A 23,585-nucleotide genomic window follows, 5' to 3' on the forward strand; every position below is an offset into this window, starting at 1 on the left:
TTAATTAGTCCTCATTACCAAATATTTAAACAATTTTTTTTATTTTTTAATGAAATAAACGAACTATATAGACAATATTAGCATATGTACTCTTAAAAAATTTGTTACATCTTTAAAAGTAATCTAAAATGTCAATATTCCATGGGTATATTGATAATTGAGGTCTAAATTAAAAGAAAATGTATTTTCTAAAAAAACTTAAAAGAGATAGGTAAAAAATGGTTTAATACAATTTGATAGACAATTAAATTAGGCATCTGATTCTCATAAAATATACAGGGTGTTCTATTTAAAAAAATACAACTTTGATATTTTATATTTATTTAAGACACTCTGTATCTTGTAAAAATATTTTTAAATTGTGCCTTTAATAGTCCTTCGACAAACCCAAAACTTACAATTTGCAAAAATCTAATCATTTAGCTACAATACTCTGTGTCGTATGTGGTGAGCAACCCTGTATACACATGGAATATACAGGGTAGTCCGAACTGTATTCGGGAAACTTACATGGCAGTATATTCTACAGACAAAAATAAGTAAAAAAGTTCGTATAAATACATGTCCTAAAATGGTTACTTTTTGAGTTATAGGATGTAGAAGTTTCATTTTGATTTCGATTTTTTCCAAATAATTTATGAAATGTCGTCAATATTTGGATGAAAATTCGCGTTTGGAGTTCTTTGATTTCGTGAATTTGATTTTGATGTCAGTATAACTCCTACTTGTAAAGAGCGTAACCTACATATGTTTTCACTTATTCAAGAGTAATATCTTTTCATCCGTACCTGTGTAAAACTACTTGGTAAAAAAATATACATTTACGATGTTTTTTTACGTAAAAAAGGTCTTTGGTAGAAATAGCTAGTTCTCGAGATATTTGGAATCGAAATAGTTAATGCCTGTGATCATTGATCATTGACATAAATTAAACATGTTGACTAAATAGTTACCTATTAGACTGAAATAATAAATTTGAAATGTTTTTGCCTAAAGTTCAACAGAAACTGTTTATCATATTTTTTCGAAGAAAAATTTATGATTAATTTAAAAAAATACAAAGTTCCCAAATTTATCATTTCAGTCAAATAAATACCGTATGATCGAGAAAAAACGGCGTCAAATATGGCTATGAAATGAAGATCGCTGTCATTTTATATGTAAATTTATATGGGAAATATCATCGATCGTCATTTCCCAGCCAACTGGACGCCGTTTTTTTTTCGATCATACGGTATCTACTTAACATGTTTATTTTTTGTCAAACATGTATTGACTATTTCCATTTTAAATTTCTTTGGAATGGTTGCCCGTAGCGATTTTTACAAAGAGATCTTTTTTACGTAAAAGATTACGAAAATGTATAGTATTTCACTCAGTATTTTTATAGAGGTAGAGACGAAAATTTATTACTCTCAAAACAGTTAAAACATCTGTAGGTAACGCCCGCGCCCCCTACAAATAGGAGTCTATATTGACACATCGAAACCAAATTTCTCATATGAAAAAACACCCAAACACCAAGTTTTATCGAAATATCGAGTATAGTTCAGAAATTATTTAGAAAAAAGTTAAATAAAAGTAAAACTTCTACACCCTGTATTTCCGAAACGAAGCATTTTCCAACATAAATTTATAAGAACTTTTTTACTGATTTTTATTTACAGAATATGCTGCTGAAGCTTCCCGAATACAATTCGGACCACCTTGTGTACTACCTCAAACGTTAAAATATTTGCTATTTAACACTCTTACCATTATGATCTAGAATTCGGTTAGTGATACAGGGTCTCAAACTAGGATTAAAAGTTGCGTGTCAATGATACCATTGATCATCCGTTAAGTAGTTGAACTTATCTTTCTCATTTGCGGAAACATGGCGGCAAAATTGAAATTTCAGATTTTTGTTAATTGTTTCTGGCTCTAGTTGAATTAATATGATATTCGATTTTTCGCGTGTGGTCGTGTGGTCCTCTTCTGATCCTTAGGTTACATCTCCAGTCCTATCCTTTTCAAAAGAGGCTATAAACTTGAAGACTGAACCCTCCATATAGCTTTTCTTCACTGGTCTATCACTGCCTAGTACAAAGAACCGCACATTTGTCAGGCTGTCGCATCATAAAATTGTGTTCTGTCGTTTCTCCTTCTGATTGACAGGACCCGCGTCAATCCCATTAGCTTTAGATTAACCTTACAATGCCCTGTCAGTAGACTCACTACACCTTTGTCTGTCTGTCTTTATTTGCTTCTCAGGTCTGCCATGAATTTTGGCAAATGTTCTACAATAAACTTTTTCGCCTCTGATGAATTTCTAGAGATTTTCTAGAGATTCATTCTAGAGATTTGTTGGCCATCCATCGTTTTATGGCTTTTTATATTGTTAGGCTACAGCCTATTCATAATTAAATGCCAGATATTTTGAATGAAAATATACAAACAAAATCATTCGAAGATGGCCAGCTGCTTTTGAATAAGGGGTGGTTAGGCAGCAGTTTCATTATTTTACCTGTATGATATATTTAATTTTTATCTATTCATTGCTCATTTATCAAAATACATTCAAATAATTTAATCAGATGTTATTCTTAAATTGCTAGTTGTTATCAAAATATTCCTTAGTAGTGTTTTTAATACGTTATCATTTCAAAACTAAAAAATGTCTGATTTTAGATATAAGGTAAGTGTTTTTAATAAGGAACATATTATTGATAACTCCGTAACTATTCAGTATAACATTTGAACCTAATAGGTATAAACAGGAATATAACCAATATTAATATTATAAATGTACCTACCTGTTCCATAACTCTTATTTATTTTGTAAAAATGGGAAGGTATGTATACTTAGATTGCATACATACATTTGTTGTATGATTCAAATTAATCCATTAAAATTAATTAACATTTTTTTATATAATTCAGCAAGTTTTATACCATATTAATATACTTTTTATTGTTAAAGTTTTTAAATTAAAATTTTCATTTTTAGTATTTCAAACTACCATTTAACATTAGTAGCTTTAGTGGTGACTTTACATCTGGCCATATCTTCTCACCAAAACTACCCAGGCACTGAGACACGACCGATTTTGTCTGATGATGAGGCATCGAAATATCAGGAAGAAAACTATTTTGGAGATTGGGAACCAGAAGAAATAATTATTCCAGATGAACCAGACTATATCGTAAAAGCTGGAGAATCTATACAGGAAAGTGTTAATGCTGCTATCAAAGCTGGAAATTCGTCCACGCGAAAATATATTAAAATTGAAGCTGGAGTTTATACGTGAGTAAAACATTAAAATTGTAGTATTTTTAGTACTTTTCCTTTTTGTAGCCTCAGTTTTAGTAGTGTGATATACGTTTTTATTCAATGATTGACCTATATCAAAACATATAAAAGAAATAGTCGTAATTTCATAATAGTTATTTCCAGTCATGGTGTAGTCTCCCTGATGACAGCAAAATGTGCTTCTAGTGCTAAAGTAAATTGTTTTGGTATGTTGTGGTGGATATTTTATTTTGCTCCCTTATATATTTAGATAATCTCCTTGTAATTGGGCCTATTGTTGTCTATGCGGGTCCAAGTTATCCCTTCTATATATTATAAATTCGGGTCAGAACGTCCTACGACGTTGTCCGATGCCTAACTTCCACCCTGTGCGATTTTCCCATTGATCTTCGGTCAGATTTTTCTCGCTCATCGACCTTCTTATTCCTTCCATCCATGGTTTCTTGGGACGTCCTCTCTTTCGTTTACCAGGTATCCAATGAATTACTTGTTTTGGAATTCTTTCATTGTGCATTCTCTGAACGTGGCCGTACCATATTAAGTGTTTTTGTTCTATATCATTTACTATTGTTCCCTCTATTCCCATCTGTTGTCTAATGTCTTCATTTCTGATTTTATCCCTCCGTGAAATTCTCATTGCTCTTCTAATGTCGTCCATTTCTGTTGTCTCTAATTTTTATTTTATTCCTTTCAGTGAGTCGCCATGTTTCACATCCATAGTGTAATATGCTTTTAACTAGTGTCTCGTATATATTATATTTCCTGTTCTTTGTAATTTCAGTGCTTCATAGAATGCCATTTATGCATCTGATAACTGTTCGTGCCTGTATTGCTCTGTTGTTTATTTCTCTATCGTCCTGTAAATATCGAACCCAGGTATCTGTAATCTTCACATACCCTAATTTCCATATTATTGTCCAAAATAAGATTTTCTGTATTGGCTCCAAATGGAAGGTATTTCGTTTTTTCTGTATTTACTGCGAGACTCCCATTTAGCATATTCTTCAATTATTTTCCACACCATATATTCCATGTCATCTTTGTCGTTTGCAATTATGGCCTGGTCGTCTGCATTGCCTGGTCGTCTGCAATGCAAGGTGTATAAGCATATGTCATTTAGTTCTATACCCATTCCGTTACATTTTCTTTTCCATAGATGTAAGACCTTGGCAATATAAATTTTAAATAATGTTGGGGATAGGGGATAGTGTATCCCTTCTAATATCCTAATATCATGGTCCCATCTTAGGTTTGGTCTTCTTCTAGACCTCTTAATTCCTCCTGGGTACCATGCTGTTATTTTTGTAGTCCATCTGTGCCCGTCCTTTTTAACAAGTGTTCTTCTGCACATTGCCAGTTGAGGGATATGATTCCGTGAATGATATCTATTACTTGGGCCTTTTGTCGTATCCATTCTATTCTTATGATCTATTTTGTTATGCCCAGCAATTTTATTTCATTCCATCGAGCGTTGTGTGTCCTCCAGTTTTCTTATGGCCGTCGGTTTTAGTATTCTAGATGTATCTAGACAGAAAAAAGTATCTAGGTGCAGAGGTCATAACTGGTAGTACACACTGATCTTCTTTAGAATGAATGGTAACATTCGTGTGCAATGATTGGCTAAAAATACTCGCACCTTTTACTAGACCATGGTATAATGTGTTGATCGTCGTCTAATACCATACAATCGAAAAAACGACGTCAAAAACGGCTGTGGAATGATAATCGATTACACTTTTGTCGAGTGATATATAGGGCTTGACCTATATATCATTACTTAGCCCGTACTTTTTTATTTTTTAATGGCGCTTACTGCCAGTGAGCCTCAAGAAGGTTTTAATTTATTTTTATATTGAGTAAAAATGATTTTCAAATTGTAGTTTAAATTTCAAGAAAAAATAATTTTGTAGAAATAGATTTCTGTGTCTGGATAGGTTCTATTTTTTTAATTTTTCTATAATTAGTTTAAATTTTTAATAAATTATGTCTAGAAATTGACCTTGCCAAAATTCTGGAGAACGAATTTTTTCGATCATACTGTATTCCATACTTTTATTATAATTTTTTTAGAGAAACTGTTTATATAGCTGGCGATGTCCCCTTAACAATCTACGGTGGAGATTCTGCCAGTGACGTACATATCATTCAAAATATCAGTGCTAATACACATATATTAGATTACATGAACTTGGTTAATCCAGAAGGTGCACGTTACCAGGAGGGCGATCCAGCTTGGGATATATACCGTGAATGCGGTCACAAAAATGGATACATTGGTACAAATTGCTCTGCGGTATTTGTAGTACGTAGCGATCAATTTCAGCTGATGAGGATAACTGTTGAGAACGGTGCTACCGATGCTCAAGCAGTTGCTGTTAAAATTGATGCAGATAAAGTGAGTATAATGACGTTCATTGTTTATTACAGTGTTGAAAATATTAACCGTTACAACACTTGGTTATATCGACAATATATGCAATATAATAAAAAAAAAAACGGGGTCAGCGATGGCTATGAAATGAGGATCGCTGTCATTTTATATGTGAAGTTATATGGAAAATTTCGTCGATATTCATTTCCAAGCCAACTGGACGCTGTTTTTTTCTATCATACCCAAACCAAGCCAAAGCAAGAGTAATGATATATAAAACAACCCCAGAGTTCCCAAATAGCGATAAGGAGACGCGATATCCTCAAAGATATTTATAGCAACACTAGAAGAAGTCTTCTGTCAACTGGACTGGACCAGTAAAGAATTAAATGTAGATGGGGAATATCTTAACCATCTAATATTCGCTGATGACATAATCTTAATTGCCAATAAATACAGCCAGCAATAAAGTAGGTCTCAAAATAAACTTAGCAAAAACTAAAGTAATGTATAACGAACTAGAAGACAGAAAATACATTCTAATAAATAACACAACACTGGAAATAGTAGAAGAATATATATATATATATATATTATATATATATATATATATATATATATATATATATATATATATATATATATATATATATATATATATATATATATATATATATATATATATATATATATATATATATATATATATATATATATATATATATATATATATATATATTTGGGACAACTAATACACAGCTCGGGATCTCTACTACTTGAAAGCAACAGAAGAATTAAATTAGAATTGAGTACTTATGGAAGAAACACAATCATATTCAGATCTAGAATGCCACTCTATCTAAAGAAGAAAACATTCGACCAATGTGTACTTCCAGCAGGGTTCGGAAAACTACATGTTACTTTTAAAAATTACATAAACTACATTACATGTAGTTAATGTAGTTTATGTAGAGGGTGTAGTTTATGTAACATATGTATGTAACTTTCAAATGTCAAAGGTATGAGGTGAGGTTATAATAAGTTAAAGCTTTAGAAAACACAATGTATTTAAGAAAACAGAAGAAATATGGCTTTAAATATAACCATTTACATCATATTATTTAGACTCTTCATATAAAGTAAAATTATTCATAATATCAATAGGTAGTTTATTAGCGTAGTTTTCATGTAGTTAACGAACGGGAAAAGACATAGTTTTTGAAGAAAAACTACACGTAGTTAGTCAGGTAAATTACGTCTTAATTAACTACTTCCGAACCTTGACTTCCAATAATGACCTATGCATGCGAAACTCTGGATACTTAAAACGGACATTATAAGTAAAATGCAGATCGCACAACGCACCATGGAACGAAATATGCTGGGAATAACCAAAAAAGATCATAAAAGAATAGAGTGGACAAAAAAAACATAGGTAATAGACGTTATCCACAGAATCAAATCCATCAAGTGGCAATGGACAGGACACCTGGCAAAAAGGACGGACAACAGATGGACCACAAAAATTACAGCATGGTATCCACGAGGAATTAAGACACCTAGAAGATGAAACCTGAGATATTAGGAAATTAGCAGGGATAACTTGGGCCCGCATTAATAAGCTTGTATCTAAATATGTGATCGAGGCTACACCATAATTGGAAATGGTTACATTCATAAAATTACTTTGTTAAACAAAGTAATTTTAGGAAATCCAGGTTTATGGGAGTAGAAAGGGGTATGAAAGTTTCTTGTACGAAAAACTAGGTATTTTAGTGACATCAGTGATATAAATATATATATATATATATATATATATATATATATATATATATATATATATATATATATATATATATATATATATATATATATATATATATATATATATATATATATATATATATATATATATATATATATATATATATATATATATATATATATATATATATATATATATATTTATATATATTTTTAAATTATCTCCTTCTGGAGGCATGATACCTCATAAAATCTAATCTAGAGAATAATTTTTAGTAGCCAAATTGGCTATTTTTTAAAGAACACTCTTTTTGTAGGTCCATCTAATGAGTAGCAACTTTTTAGGCGGCCAAGACACTCTTTTCGTCGGAGCCAACAATAAAACAGAAGAAAGAGTACACGTCCACATGTGCTACATTGAAGGCGACACTGATTTCATATTCGGGGCAGCATCTGCAGTGTTCAACATGTGCACTGTAAAAGTTGTTGGCAAACGAGGAAAAAATACTGCTATTATATTTGCACCTAGTACTCCGCCTGATAGATCATATGGTTTTCTGGTTATTGACAGCGTGATAACTGGAGATGAAGTGTACTTAGGATCAAACAAGGTATTTAATTTGTTCAATCATTAACGGGTGTTTCAAATTTGACTCTCACACTGAAAGACAAAAGACTGTAAACTGTTAAAAAAACGTTTTTATTTAATTGATATGGAGTTTGGAACCCATGTTTTTAGACTAGCCTTGCAAGAGCATGGGATGCAGGAGTGCAAACTGCTGAAGACTATGTAGCAGGATCATCTCCAAATGGCCAATTAGTTATCAGAGATTCCCAAATAGATGCTATTATCGATGTTGACCAACCTTATACTGCAGCTGCTACAAGTGGAAGACCGTTTTCTACAGATATAAAGACTGATAGAAATCTTGACGACAACGTTCATAATAGACTGTGGGAATATAACAATTATGGAGACGATGCATAAAGGATATAGGATGGATGAAAATGAACAGAATGTCTTTATTATTTTCTATTTAAATAAATTATGTTAGATTAAAATAGTTTTATTTAATTTTTGTTAAATACACCAACTGGCACGAAGAAAATGAACACTTTAATATTGTTTATGTATTTTAAAGTTTAATATACCGGGTAGTGCATCATCGTTAGAAAGATAGGAAATCCTATTCAAATTTTGAACTGTTTTTCCGACGAAACCGGAAGTGATAGAAAACAATTGAATATGACAATCAATCCCAATTTATGTCATATTCTAACGTACCAAATCTCGTTGTTTTATCTGAAAAAATAAAAAAGTTATAGGGCCCGGTATATTATGAATTATTTCAAAGTAACAAAAAATAGTTCCAATATTTACAAAAGTTTATTTATAAAAAAATTAACACTACTTATTCTTATATTTTATTAGTTGTTTTAGCAACGATAATATCGTTTCCATCTTCTGTCAAAACGGCCAATTTCTTAATGATAGCTCGTGTACGATCGGTCAAAAATGTGTCGACTTGTCCAAGAATATTAACCAGTTCCATCATTTTCTCGAAATTCTTATTCGCTTTTTCTGCTCTTTGTAGTTCCTTCTCTTTGTATTCGATCTGTCTTCTTAGAGAATCTATGATTGCTACTGGATTGCTTTTTGGGAGACTATTGGATTTTCTGGTTATGGAGTTGGTGGCAATGTCACACGATACGAATGACAACGACTAAAAATTGATGAAAAAAATAGGTTAATATACAGGGTGGTTTATTAGCACGAGGAACAGTGTTGAACAAAAAACTTGTTTTAGTGTAGGTCTTGACCACAAACAAAAAAAATAATATAGAATTGATATTATTATGAATTAAAAAAAATTGAAACTATAACAAAATATTAAAAAAGAAAATGGTTTATTAAACCATATCTAAACTATTTTTCCTGAAATTGGTAGATTTTAAAGTTAAAAAAATGCCAATTTTCTCTTTTTGTATTTGAACAACAAGAACAAGACCGACCAGTAAAAGATATCCGTAAGACCAAGCATACAAAACTCTTCCGATCTTGCGGTCTTGTATTTTTTTTAATTTTATATGATACAAGGTGACCCAGGCTTCCGAAAAAGTTCTATATTAGGATTTTGGTTTGTAATTTTCATTTTTTACATAATGTGGGGGTAATGGTAACGCACGTTGAAAATATTAGGCTGATATACAGGGTGGTCCGAACTGTATTCCGGAAACTTTGCCAATATATTCTGCAGATAAAAATAAGCAGATATAAATAAGTAAAAAAGTTCTTCTAAATGTATGTCCTAAAATGCTTAGTTTCGGAGATACGGGTGTATTTTTTCCAAATAATTTCTGAAGTAACATCTATATTTGGATGAAAATTGGTGTCTGGGAGTTTTTTGACATGAGAAATTTGATTTCGATGTCAATATGGCTCATACTTGTAGAGAGGCCACCTACGCATTTTTAACTGGTTTGAAAAGTAATAACTTTTCGTCCGCACCTGTATAAAACTAGGTAGTTAAAAAATATACATTTACGACTTTTTCACGTAAAAAAGGTCTCTTGGTGAAAATCGTTAGGAGTTCTCGAGATATTTGGAATAGAAATTAGCAATACCTGTCATAATTGACATAATAAATTAAACATGTCGACTAAGGGTGGCTGCAACGACCTCCCGTAATCCTGCTGTTAAAACATAACAATTGGTTTTTAAATGTAAAAACTAGCTGTTATTTTTTAACAGCAAGATTAAGGGACGTCGTTGCAGCCACCCTAAATAGTTATTAGACTAAAATTATAAATTTGAAATGTTTTTATGCCAAAAGTTCAACAGAAACTGTTTTATCATCATTTTTTCGAAGAAAAATTTAGAGAAAGAAAAATTTTTCGAAGAAAAAAATAAAAAGTTCCCAAACTTCTCATTTCAGTCAAATAACTATCTACTCAACATGTTTATTTTTAGTCAATAATGACATGTAGTGACTATTTCCATTGTAAATATCTTGTGAACGGTTGCTCGTTGGGGTTTTTTACCAAGAGACATTTTTTACGTAGAAAATCACGAAAATCTATATTTTTTTACTCGGTAGTTTTATACAGGTACGGACAAAAAGTTATTACTCTTCAAAATAGTTGAAACACATGTAGGTGGCGCCCCCTACAAATAGGAGTCATGTTGATATCAAAATCAAATTTCTCATGTCAAAAAACTTCCAGACACCAATCTTCATCCAAATATTGACGTTACTTTTTTTTTACTATATTTGGAAAAAATCGAAATAAAAATGAAACTTCTACACCCTGTATCTCCGAAACTAAGCATTTTAGGACATACATTTATATGAACTTTTTTATTTATTTTTATCAGTAAAATATATGCTGCCGAAGTTTCCGGAATACAGTTCGGACCACCCTGTATATTATAAAATAGAGCCTGAATATTAATCTGATAATATTCAGACTGATTCAAACATATTTTCACACTAAAGTTGTACATTTTTAAACGGAATACTATATAATTTTTAGCCCAGTGGATTTGCCACTCAATTTCCATTCCAAAATTATCATAATGCCATATTATACTATACCTAGTGAATATATTCACAATCTCCTGAATAAAATACATATATTTTTTCATTGCAAAAACTACAGTTTTAGAGGAAAAATATATTTGAATCACCCAGTAAATTTATAAAAGTATTTTAAAAATATTTTATATACTATTATTATCTTTAAAATATGTGCTACTATCTGAAATAGAAAATTTGAAACCGAACTTTTTTTGTACCCTTTTTTAGGGCACCCTATACCGGATGATTTTTAAACGTGGCTCACCCCTATATTTTTTTATATTTTCAGATAAAAAAAGAAATTTAGTGTGTTAGTGTAGAATATAAGTCGGAATTGATTGACGTATTCAAGTATTTTTGGTCACTTCCTGTTTTACCGGAAATAACTATAATTTTTGATTTTGAAATGATACCCTCAGTATTTTTTACTTTATTTGATAGAAAATTACATTCTGAATAGAACGACATATCACATGTCAACTTTTGATATTTTCATTTAAAATAAATAGTATTTTAATTTTCAATCTAAAGTGCCATGCTGCATTAGAACTACTTATTTTTAATTAAGGAGCCTTTAAAAAATAGACTTGATCGTTTAATGTTTTTCGTGTCTTTTCCTGGCCGCTTAAAAGATAACCAAATTGTATTTTTAATCATCCAAACCAAACATTTTTTCAAATGGCAAAAATCAATTTTTACTTGGCATTTCGAGTGAAATTATCGTTATATTTAATATCTATCACTATCGATTTTTTTTTAAATGTCAAAATTGACATGTGATACGTCATTCTTTATAAAATAAAGTAAAAAAATACCTGTCCCATTTAAAAATCACAAATAGTAGTAATTTCCAGTGAAACAAGAAGTGACCGAAAGTAATTGAAAATGTCAATCAATCCTGATTTTATGTCCTTTACTAACATACCAATCTCGTTTTTTTTTATCTAAAAAATAAAAAAGTTATAGAGATGAGCCACTTTTGAAAAACACCCGGTATACTATACCGTGCAGTTTAGGTGTATAAAAAATGCAACGAGATTAAACAAAATTGGCATTTATCTAATGCATCTGTTTGTTTGGTAAACGTGCAATGGAGGATATTATTTTGACAACAGATATTTCAGTCCATTATCAGATAATGATTTCTGAGGTCATCTTAATATAGTGGAATTTAGATAATATTTATTGCTTTAGTTTATTTACCAACTTGTACAATGGAAACTAACCATGTAATTTAGACAGAAACATGTAAACTCTTGGAAATATGAATATAATACAGAATTTATATCATTATGAATTAAAAAAATTAAAACTAACGAAATATTAAAAAGTAAAAAAGTTTATTAAAAGATAACTAAACTATATTTGCTTAAATCTGTAGATTTTAAAGTTAAAAAATGCCAATTTTCTCTTTTTGTACGTTGTGGTATATTATAACTGTTTCTTTTCAAAACTATACTTATTCGCTATATTCCATAGTATACCGGGTGCGCCTCAAAAGTGGCCCACCCCTATAACTTTTTTATTTTTTCATATAAAAAAACGAGACTTGGTGTGTTAGTATATGACTTAAATTAGTATTGACTGACGTATTCAATTGTTTTCGGTCACTTCCTGTTTCACCGGAAATCACTACAACTTTTGATTTTTAAATGGCACTCTTGGTATATTTATACTTTATTCGATAGAAATAAATCAATCTATTCAGAATGTCATTTTCTATCGACTAATTATGTCAACTTTTGTCATTTTCGCTTCAAAAAATCGTATTTTAAATTTCAATTTCAAAGTTTTACCGAAAATGACTACAACTATTGATTTTTAAATGACACTCTCGGTATTTTTTTATTTTATTCGATAGAAAATGACATTCTGAATATGTCAATTTTTAACATTCTCACTTAATATAAAATGGTATTTTAAAATTCAAACTAGAGTGCCATGGCTATGTTAAAAACACCAATTCTTAATCAAGGAGCCTTGGAAAAATAGACTTGATCGTCTAATGTTTTTAATGTCTTGTCCTGGCCAGTTATCTCAATATTTTCAAATGGAACGAGGGTGGCTCATTAACATATTTGGAAAAAACATTTTATAAGTAAAGTTAATATTATTATATATTAATTAATAATAAGTTAATAAAGTAAAAAAATACCGAGAATGCCATTTAAAAATCAAAAGTTGTAGTCATTTCCAGTGAAACAGGAAGTGAACGAAAACAATTATATACCCGTCAATCAGTCCTAATTTATGTCATATACTACCATACCAAATCTCGTTTTTTTAACTGAAAAAATAAAAAAATTACAGGGGTGAGTCACTTTTGAGACGCACCCGGTATAGGTATTGTACAGAGTGAGTAAAAACAAGATGTTTAATTTTTCTCCACTATTTTAAGGGGGCAGCCCGTACTTTATATTAAATGAATGTAGTTTTATTCAACTTTAATCTTTGACATTTTCAATATGGAGTAAAAATTTCAAACAGACATCTTTATATGGAGGTGTTTTGGACCCCTGTCTAATAAAAACATAATAATTTTTTTTTGCATTGATTCAAAAAATTAAAAAACACAAAATTAGTTATAGATTTTTATTGCATTACTTACCAATAATACTATTACAGTAGACCAAAAGACAAAATTACTTATTCTACTCATTATGCTAAAAATAAAAAAAAAATGTTTCACCCCAACTAAGTTGAATATTAAAACTAAACAATTAATATATTTTTTGTAAGCTGCAAGTCCTCATATTAATTGTGCTATGTTTTGAAACGTTGCAAAAAATATATTTTGTAATTAAAATACTCTAGTAACAAGTACAACCAATTTATATAAAAAATATGTCTAGTGTTATAAGTTCAGTTAAATTAATTTTTCACATAAAAATAATATTAATTAATAATATTATAATATTTTTTAAATATACAGAATATTTCAAAATGCCTATATTTTTATCTGTAATTTCTTAGTGATGAAATTTGTAGAAGTATTAAGAAAATATGAGTTATACAGGGTGGTGACAATTTCGATGCTCAACATTGCCATCTCAGAAACTACAAGAGATACGAATTCGGTTAAATGGGAAAAAATTGCGCAATTAAAAGTTTGACAAACACCTATCAAGAAAACCCCGGTATCCTGATTAGTTTCGGATTTATGCCAAAAAAATGAAAAAAAAAACGTTTATTTTAAATGACAATATCTTCAGAATTATTGTATCTATTGCAACGTAAGTTGGTAGTTTTTTTATTTTTGACCTCGGCCAATTAAATGCCGTTTTCAGAAAATTTCTCAGCCTTCTAGATTTCGCACAACAACAGTGAAGTTTTTGTTTTGTTATGGCCGCCATTTTGAATTTTTATTCTTTTAGATTTGGTTTGGTTTGGTTTGGTTTGATAAAGTTGTGATATTTGTGTTTTTTTATAATTTTCCCTACATAATAGTAATTATTATATATAGTAATATTTTTTTATAATTTTCCCTACAATAAATGCCGTTTTCAGAAAATTTCTCAGCCTTCTAGATTTCGCACAACAACAATGAAGTTTTTGTTTTGTTATGGCCGCCATTTTGAATTTTTATCCTTTTAGATTTGGTTTGGTTTGGTTTGGTTTGGTTTGGTTTGATAAAGTTGTGATATTTGTGTTTTTTTATAATTTTCCCTACATAAGAATCACTTATACAACACTCGCGACTTATTTTACGGCTAAAAGTTTCCGGACTAATTTCAATCTGAGCCTTTTAAAATACTGCCCTCTTGTTTTTAAAGCTCCCAGCAACTGCAAAATGTCTTGAAATCATTGACAAAATAGTACGATGAGGCTGTGTCCTTTCAGGATACAATATTCTATAACTTGCGCATGCCATATCGGAATTTCTATTATTTTTTAAGTAAATATCATACATATCTCGTGTTCATCCTCACTTGTGAACATATTGTTGACTATCCAAAAAAATCCTTTATAGGTATTTCGCCACTGCACTGCAAGAAAAATCTACAAAATAAAATAGTTATTTTTTGTAAATACTTCTGGCGTTAAACCTAAACGGACGCTGCTTGTTAGAAGTTGTGTTTACAGTAATAAAAATTTGCCTAACAAAGAAAAAAATGCTTAACGTTTCGGAAAGATTTCTCTTTCCGTCGTCGGAAGCAAAAAAAATATAAAGAATCAAGAAAAAAACTATTTAAAATATTTAAATTGAACTATACTGAAGCTGTGGTTGGTTCCTTGTGAAACATCGTTGAAATATTAGTATTTTAATAAAACACGCTTTTAGATGTATCAAAAAACTTTTAATAAGAGTAACTTTAACTGTGAACAGTTCTTAAAAAATTCTTGAAAAAGGCCTAACAAGCCGAAACATATATGTAGAGTTAAAGTTACTCTATTAAAAGTTTTTTGATACATCTAAAAGCGTGTTTTATTAAAATACTAATAAATTGAACTATTCGAGAACACTTTACTTTTTAAAACAGATACGTCTATAAGAAATCGTTGACGTTCTGTTAAAATGACATTATATTAAGTTAAACTTCAAAATTAACAATTACTACCTGATAACAATTACTTAATAAGGTAAAACCAAAAAGCCCAAACTTTCTGTATGATTATTTTTAAATTTTACGTATGTTATGCTTATATATGTTATGTTCTTTAAAATCAAAGAAGCGATTGCCATACATTACTAACATCTACAGATGCATGAGCAATACATTTATTTTTATTAGATTGAATTAAAAAAGCCTCTTTTATTTTTCTTTTAGAGGCTATCGCTTCTTTCATTATAATTTTGGCGTTATTAAAATTTATTCTGTGCCCTGTGTCCCATGAATGCTGACAAATCTTAGATTTGTGAAAATCTCCCTTTCTTAAATAATCTTTATATTCTTTAATTTTAACATTTAAGGGTCTAGATGTTTCACCAATGTAAAATTTATCGCATTCACAGGGTATTTGGTATATTATTATTTATATTGTTGACTGTTAATACACTTAACACAATCTACTATAATTTTTTGTATCCAGATTTGACACTTAATAGAGTAAACAAAAATTAACTTGCTGTCATATAAAGTGTCAATTGGATTTCCAAGGCAGACTTCATATTTTGAGCGAATTTTTAAAAAATCAATTTTTTTTGTGAATTTACAATAATGAATAAAAATAGATACCACCGTATAGATTATTTTTTGTTCTATCTAATATGATAAAAATTCAAAATAGGGGCCATAAAAAAAACAAAAACTTGACTGTTGTTATGCGAAATCTAGAAGGCTTAGAAATTTTCTGAAAACCGCATTTAATTGGCCAAGAATAAACATATAAAACTACCAATTTACATTGCAATACATACAATAGTTCTGAAGATATTGTCATTTAAAATAAACGTCGTATTATTTTCATTTTTTTGGCATAAATCTGAAACTAACAAGATACCGGTGATTTCTGCATAGGTGTTTGTCAGACTTCTAATTACGCAACTTTTGTCCCATTTAACCTCGTATCTCTGGCAGCTTCTGAGATGGCAATGTTGAGCATCGAAATTGTCACCACCCTATACAGAGAATATTCGGATTGGTTATGATTCAAAATTTGATTCGATTGTACAGGGTGTTACAAAATAAATGATTCAAAATAATTCTGATTGGTGAACTGCACTACCATTGAACAAAAATTAGTCAGTACCGAAAGTACCAAAAAAACCGGGAAATCCCGGTTTCTAAGAGGCGCGGTACCGAAATTCCCGGTTCCGAAAAAAAGCTCCAGTTCCGGAAACCCTAGTATACACCCTTCCACGGTTGGGGATTAGCCCTCCAAGCCCTTCACAGTCGAGGATAATTGACCCTTGAGATGGACACTGGAGGATCCGTCTCCATTTTCTGGACCTCTTTAACTGGGGTGCAACTTTGTTCATGTTTCAAAGCGATAGTAAAGTAATTTGTAGTTTGAGGCACTATGTTCAGTAGCAACATCGATTCGTAGCGATATTCTGATTTCTCGCTTTGTGGCGAGGCGACTGCCTAGACATAGCCTAGACCGTGTCGCACACGTGTGCAACAGTGTGATAGTGATATCATATTTCGCAGCATTTGAGCGACAATAGTTTTGCAATGAACATAGTATCGATCTGATTTCGACATCGCTTCTAAACGATCGGTTGCTAACTTGAACAAAGTTGCACCCCTGACACCGGTGCTATCCCGGATCTATAATAGAGGATATATCTCTCTTTCTGTAATGCCTGCTTGGATTTTGGATGTGATGTCAATTCCTGTTGTGAATACCTGACCATTATTTTTTTTATTCAATGGTTTCCAAATATTTATAAAGAATATCTACAAATAAACTTATTTAATTAGTTCATTAAATTTATTTAATTTTAAATTGTTTATTTAAATTAAATGAAACGCATAAGGCTTGGTCATTCTTTGAATTTGAAACTTTTCCGATCCTTATTGTTACTAGTCAAGGTGATGAGCGCTTATACATTTCTAATAAATAAGTCCATTAAATCTATTTACCAGTTTAATACTGTTTACTTTCTTTAGGTCAAAGAACATATTCTTCTATTTATCATTAAGAATGTCCAGTATCTGAGTATATTTTATGACACAAACGATTGTTCATTATGTCGATAAACGCTTTTTAAAAATATAATACATTTTTTTTATTTACAACTACATAATATATAATGTTTGCTTTAGGTATTAATTTTAAAATTTCGAAGGTTTTAAAGAAAGGCAGTAATGTAATCAGTAGTGACTTTGGTCACTCGTCTTCACCTTAGTCTCATTTATCTTGCTTCTGCTTTATTTGTAACTTTTTTAAGTGTGCAAGTGTGCCAATGTGAAAATAGATCGTGTTATTATCACTTTCGGGCATCATTTTGCCTATCTGTGTCACACAAATACAAATTTCCTAATAGATTACTTGTAAATAATGTAACCTCTGTAAATAACCTCTGTGGCGGATTCATCTCTTCATAAAAACCCTATGGATATTTCGCAACTTTAATAAAATTTACAAAATAAAATATTAATTTTTTGTTATGGTTGGTTTTGGTTGATCTCCGTTGGATTAACTACATCCAATTTGTCAGCAGTGATTTACTATTAAACAAACTTACCTAACTGACATACATACATACCTACATACTGCCATTACTCGCTGACGAGTATTCGATACGCATCAAAAGATGGTCACGCAAGGCGTTTTCTTTCATGAGCTTTTCTGTGACTGAAAAGCCCGATAAGTGATATTATTTGCCTACCGCTCTCCGGACATTCAAAAATCTCATTGCTTTGTTGCCTCTTTACTTTTTGGTTGTCGCTGTTAACTGAGTTTACAATTCTTCTCCATTGAGTTCTATTGTGAACTGCTTCTTCCCAATGATTCTGCATGTTAATCCCCTTTAAGTTTTCGTGAAAAATGTCCTTGTACCTTTTGAGTTGTCCACCCGGCCTCCTCTTACCGTCTACAAGCTCACCGTAAAGCAGAGATTTTGGTATGCGGTTTTGTTGCATTCTGCATACGTGGCCAGCCCATCTTAAGCGGGATTTTGTAACCATGACTTCAATACTCTCGCAGTTAGCTTTTTCAAGGACCGATACATTTGAGACATGATGGAACCACCGGATTCTTAAGAGTTGTCTAAGGTGTCTCTGTTGCAACTTGTTTAATGCATATATACATACATACATACATACAGCCGTTACTCGCTGACGAGTATTCGACACACATAAAGAAGATGGTCACGCAAGGCGTTTTCTTTCATGAGCTTTTCTGTGACTGAAAAGCCCGATACGTGATGTTATCTGCCTACCGCACTCCGGACATTCAAAAATATCATTGTTTGGTTGCCTCTTCACTTTTTGGTTGTCGCTGTTATCTGAGTTTACAACTCTTCTCCATTGAGTTCTATTGTGAGCAGCTTTTTCCCACTCATTCTGCATGTTAATCCCCTTAACGTTTTCGTGGAAAATGTCCTTGTACCTTTTCAGTTTTCCACCCGGCCTCCTCTTACCGTCTACAAGCTCACCGTAAAGCCGATATTTTGGTATGCGGTTTTCTTGCATTCTGCATACGTGACCAGCCCATCTTAAGCGGGATTTTGTGACCATGACTTCAATACTCTCGCAGTTAGCTTTTTCAAGGACCGATACGTTTGAGACATGATGGAACCAGCGGATTCTTAAGAGTTGTCTAAGGTGTCTCTGTTGCAACTTGTTTAATGCGTTCATGTGTCGGCGGTACGGCCACCAAGTTTCGCTCCCATATAACATGGTGGGGATTATAATTGCACTGCAAGTTTCGTTTTTGTACTCAAGTCGTGATTGTAGAAAACCCTGTCTTTTAATTTCTAGAATGCTCTTGAGGCGCTGCTAATCCTGTGCTGAATTTCACAGTCGATATTGGCCTTTTCCGAAATCAAACTGCCAAGGTAATTGATTTCCGGCACATATTCCAATAGTTCTTCTACGATTTTTATAGCATTGTTGTGATCTTCCGGGGGAGTGCACATGATTTTAGTTTTGTCGATGTTTAGCTTAAGGCCCAAAGCCTCGTATGCCCAGGTATATGTGTTTAACATTTCTTGTAATTGTTGTACCGTGCTTGCAACTAGAGCGCAGTCATCAGCGTATTGGAGTTCTGTGATGAATTTTGTACGGGTTTTTGCCCTGAGTCTTTTTATGTTGAACAGACTGCCGTCATATCTGTATCTAATGCCCAATCCTCTCTCCTGCAGTTTGCTGTCCACTATAATGGAGAGCGCTGCCATGAATATGTTGAATAGGAGAGGCGCTAAGACACATCCCTGCCTAACACCTGTATTTGTCAGGAAGGGATCGCTCAGTGATCCATGATGTGACACTCTTGACTGGTTGTTATTATGGAGGCTTTTACACACTGTAAGAATTTGGTTGGGTACACCGAACTTTTTCATAATTGCCCAAAATGCATCTCTGTTCACAGTGTCGAAGGCTTTCGTTAGATCGATGAATGCAACATAAAGTTTAGACTGCTGCTCTTTTACTTTTTCTTGTAGTTGGCGGATGGAAAATACGGTGCCACGGTTGGTGCGAAAACCCGTTTGCGATTCTGGAAGGATTTTTTCTATATGTGGGTGCAGGCGATTTGACATAATTTTTGCAAGAATTTTTCCTCCGATATCCAATAGTGAAATTCCCCGGTAATTTCCGCAGTCTGATGCACTTCCTTTGTTCTTAAATATAAACACTATATTCGCGTTGCAGAAGTCCTGATGTACCTCTCCGCTTTCCCATATGACATCGAAGAGAGCCTTAAGATCACCAATAAGTTCTTTACTTGCACACATGTAGATTTCCGCCGGGATCGCGTCACAGCCAGCTGATTTGTTGTTTTTAAGTTGTTTTATGGATGCCATTATTTCCTGTTCTGTTATTGGGGTATATACATCGAGGCAGTTATACTGAGGTATTGCGTTTAGTTCTTCCATATTGGGGTTGTTTTCTTGGTTAAGGATATGATTTAGCTGTAATGCTCTTTCCAGCGGTTTCTAATTTGCTCTTCCTCTTTTAGCAGTTCGCCATTTTGTGCCATGATTGGGCAGCTTACTTCCTTGGCTGGGCCGTATACTTCTTTTACAGCCTCGAAGAATTTACAATAATCGTGATGCGTGGCGTACTCTTGAATCTGATTAGCTTTTTTTGTCCACCAATCATCCTTTAATTGGCGCAGATTTCTTCGAAGCGTGTTGTTGGCTGCTTTAAAGTTGTCCACCAGCCTTGGATTGTGTGGATTTGCAGTGACTGCTTGATGTGCTCTATGCTTTTGTTCCAACAAGGCCTGAATATGAGGTTGATTTTCGTTAAACCAGTCTGATTGTTTTTTTTGTTGGACTTTCCCAGTACTACTTCGCTAGTTTTATGAATCGCATCCCTTAATTGTGTCCAGCCTTGTTCAGCTTCCAAAATTGAGACTGAAGTTATCGGTGGAAGTGATTCTTTGATGGCTTCCCGGAGAGCGTCGGCGGTATTTTTAGTCGCCTAACGGACAAGAAAATGCTTAACGTTTCGGAAAGTATATCCCTTCCCGTCATTGAAAAAATTTGCGCCGGGAGGCACGTATAGCCGCCCACTTGATATTTTTTTTTATCTCAAAAACTGCGACTTTGACTGATTTTGATGTTTATTATTTATTTATTATTACAAATTTTGTTGCAAATATTATTCCTAATCTTAAATTGAAAACCGCGTTTTGCTAGCTACTGTAATTTTGGAGTTACGATTTTCAAAATTTTTAATCCCTCCCATACCTCTTTACCAACCCCCACCCCCACCAAAAACTAATGGCCCGATTCTCGGATGCCACAGTATTTTTGTGCCAAATTTGGTTAAAATCGGTTTAGCGATTTTTCAGTTATCGTGTTACAGACGGACAGACAGACGGAGAGACAGATGGACAGACGGACAGACAGACACCACAAACATATTTTGTATTTAGGTTATTTATGACCCAAATAACTCATTTTGATTGATATTAAAAAAAAAAAATTTTGCCGATCTTAATAGCCTACCATACCTATCGGTATGGTCGGCTAAAAATGTGTTCCTTTTTTAAAGTTTCATGCCCGCTAACGGACAAACAAAGCATTTTGTATAGAGGTAAATTGTGTCTAATGAACTTTTGATTCCAAAAATACGTAGTAGTTCTATGTCCACGGAATATCGGGGCACTCTGTATAACAATGCCTCAAAAAGTAAAAACGAATTGTTACTTTACATTAAAAAATATAAAATCCACAGAAACATTTTTTTGCTTAAAATACATTTTGTATAAGGGAGTCTGCGAGACTCCAGGTCAGCATAAATGCATGTTATAGAAAGTAGTCAGTAGTTAATGGTTAAATAACAATCTAGTTATTTATACAATTTAAAACGACTTTATACTGAACTAGCGTGTACCAGCGGCTTCGTTCGCAACGAATTAATTATTTGTAATGGCGATGATAAAGCAAAGCAAGAATTTCCATTAACATACAAACTGGATAAAATTTTCTCACATTTATGTCAGTATGAGAAAAAACAATATGGCGATATTATTATATAACTTGGTAATATTTGAGGGGTAGTTTCATCTCGTTGGAATTTGACTTTCGAAAAATCCGTTTGCCAAAAATAAGCTTTTTACTTCAAGCAGTTTAAGCAGAATCGTGGTTAAGAAATTACCCAACTTTTTGGAACACCCTATGATTTTTTTAAAAATTTATAAATATCTAAAAAAAATGCTTGTCCAAGCGTTTCCCGAAAGACTAACCGTTTTTTAAGTAACAAATATTGTAATATTTGAGGGGCGTTTTCAACCTCTTGGAATTTAAGATTCGAGAAACCCCTCCTTATCGAACCTCTACACCCCACAGTCAATCCGTTTCACAAAAATCAGCTTTAAACGTCAAGCAGTTTAAACAGAATCGTGGTTACTCAATGGTCATATTTTATGAAACACCCTGTATAAATTTTTAAAAAATCTAAAATATGTAAAACAACAAAATAAAATATAGATGTTTAAGAGTTTCTCCGAAAAACTCACCGGTTTTTAAATAAAAATATTTTAATATTTGAGGGATAGTTTCACCCTCTTAGAATTCGAGTTTCGAAAAATCCCTTCTTATCGAACCTCTACACCCTAAAGTCAATCTGTTTTCCAAAAATCAGCTTTTTACGTCAAGCGCTTTAAGCAGGATCGTGATTAATCAATGACCAGATTTTTCAAAACACCCTGTATACATTTTTAAAAAATCTTAAAATATGTAAAAAAACAAAATAAAATATACGTGTTTAAGCGTTTTCTCGGAAACTTTACCGTTTTTTAAATAAAAAATATTGTAATATTTGAGGGGTGGTTTCACCCTCTCCGAACTGGAATTTCGAAAAATCCCTTCTTTTCGAACCTCTACACCCTAGAATCAACCTGTATGCCAAAATTGAGCTTCTTAGGTTGAATGCTTTAAGCAGGATCGTGATTAATCAGTATGTCAATCACTAAAGGATTTTATATATTAGTATAGATATAAATATAAATTATTTATTTTATTTAATGATTCTATGAATAATGACACTATCTTTGCAATTCTCATAAAAAGAAATGGAACATAATTTGATAATATACATTTTTAATTATGCAACAAAGATAAATTACTTAATTTGCGTAAACACCAAATTTGTGTGCTGTTTTTTTTATGTGGCTCGAAATTAAAAAAGGTTTTAATATGCAATTTCATCAAAAATTCAGGAATAATAACACATTTTTGTTTTTAGATTATGCTGATATTTAGACTAAAGTTGTCTATGATAACTTTGTTTTTCGCATGTATAAATGTTACTTTATTTAGACTAGATACAATGTTTTTTGAGAATTGTTTTATTTATCCAGTTATATATGCCATGTGTAATGATTTAATTTATTCAGAATATTTTGACTTAGTTTGAGGATATAAAATTTTGCCACATCATTAGTAGACGTTAGAGCTGGCTACACAAAAAAAACCTTATAATCGTTACATGGCTAAATTTTCTTGTGAAGTATCCTTTTG

General features: G+C 31.9%; 2 protein-coding genes across 3 annotated transcripts; one reads left to right on the forward strand and one right to left on the reverse strand.

Annotated features, from left to right (window-relative positions):
• The first annotated feature begins 2,656 nt into the window (after positions 1–2,656).
• On the forward strand, positions 2,657–8,484 carry LOC115887552 (pectinesterase B-like). Its single transcript, XM_030907012.1, has 5 exons — positions 2,657–2,834; positions 2,990–3,286; positions 5,363–5,687; positions 7,745–8,038; positions 8,167–8,484. Exons 1-5 carry the CDS (start codon positions 2,827–2,829, stop codon positions 8,413–8,415), a joined length of 1,173 nt encoding a protein of 390 aa, XP_030762872.1. The 5' UTR covers positions 2,657–2,826; the 3' UTR covers positions 8,416–8,484.
• A 35-nt stretch (positions 8,485–8,519) lies between these two features.
• On the reverse strand, positions 8,520–13,718 carry LOC115887553. 2 transcript variants are annotated; one of them, XR_004051109.1, is made up of 3 exons: positions 13,614–13,718; positions 8,840–9,151; positions 8,520–8,730 (listed from the first exon to the last, which is right to left on the reverse strand). XR_004051109.1 is itself a non-coding variant. In XM_030907013.1 (2 exons), exons 1-2 carry the CDS (start codon positions 13,662–13,664, stop codon positions 8,846–8,848), a joined length of 357 nt encoding a protein of 118 aa, XP_030762873.1. In that variant the 5' UTR covers positions 13,665–13,712; the 3' UTR covers positions 8,796–8,845. The 2 variants fall into 2 exon arrangements, 1 of the variants encoding a protein (XP_030762873.1); XM_030907013.1 differs by lacking the exon at positions 8,520–8,730 and having other exon boundaries at positions 8,796–9,151; positions 13,614–13,712.
• Between the last annotated feature and the right edge of the window lie 9,867 nt (positions 13,719–23,585).

Source organism: Sitophilus oryzae, unplaced genomic scaffold (assembly GCF_002938485.1).
Source record: "Sitophilus oryzae breed Bouriz unplaced genomic scaffold, Soryzae_2.0 scaffold_577_pilon_pilon, whole genome shotgun sequence".
Classification (NCBI taxonomy): domain Eukaryota; kingdom Metazoa; phylum Arthropoda; class Insecta; order Coleoptera; family Curculionidae; genus Sitophilus; species Sitophilus oryzae.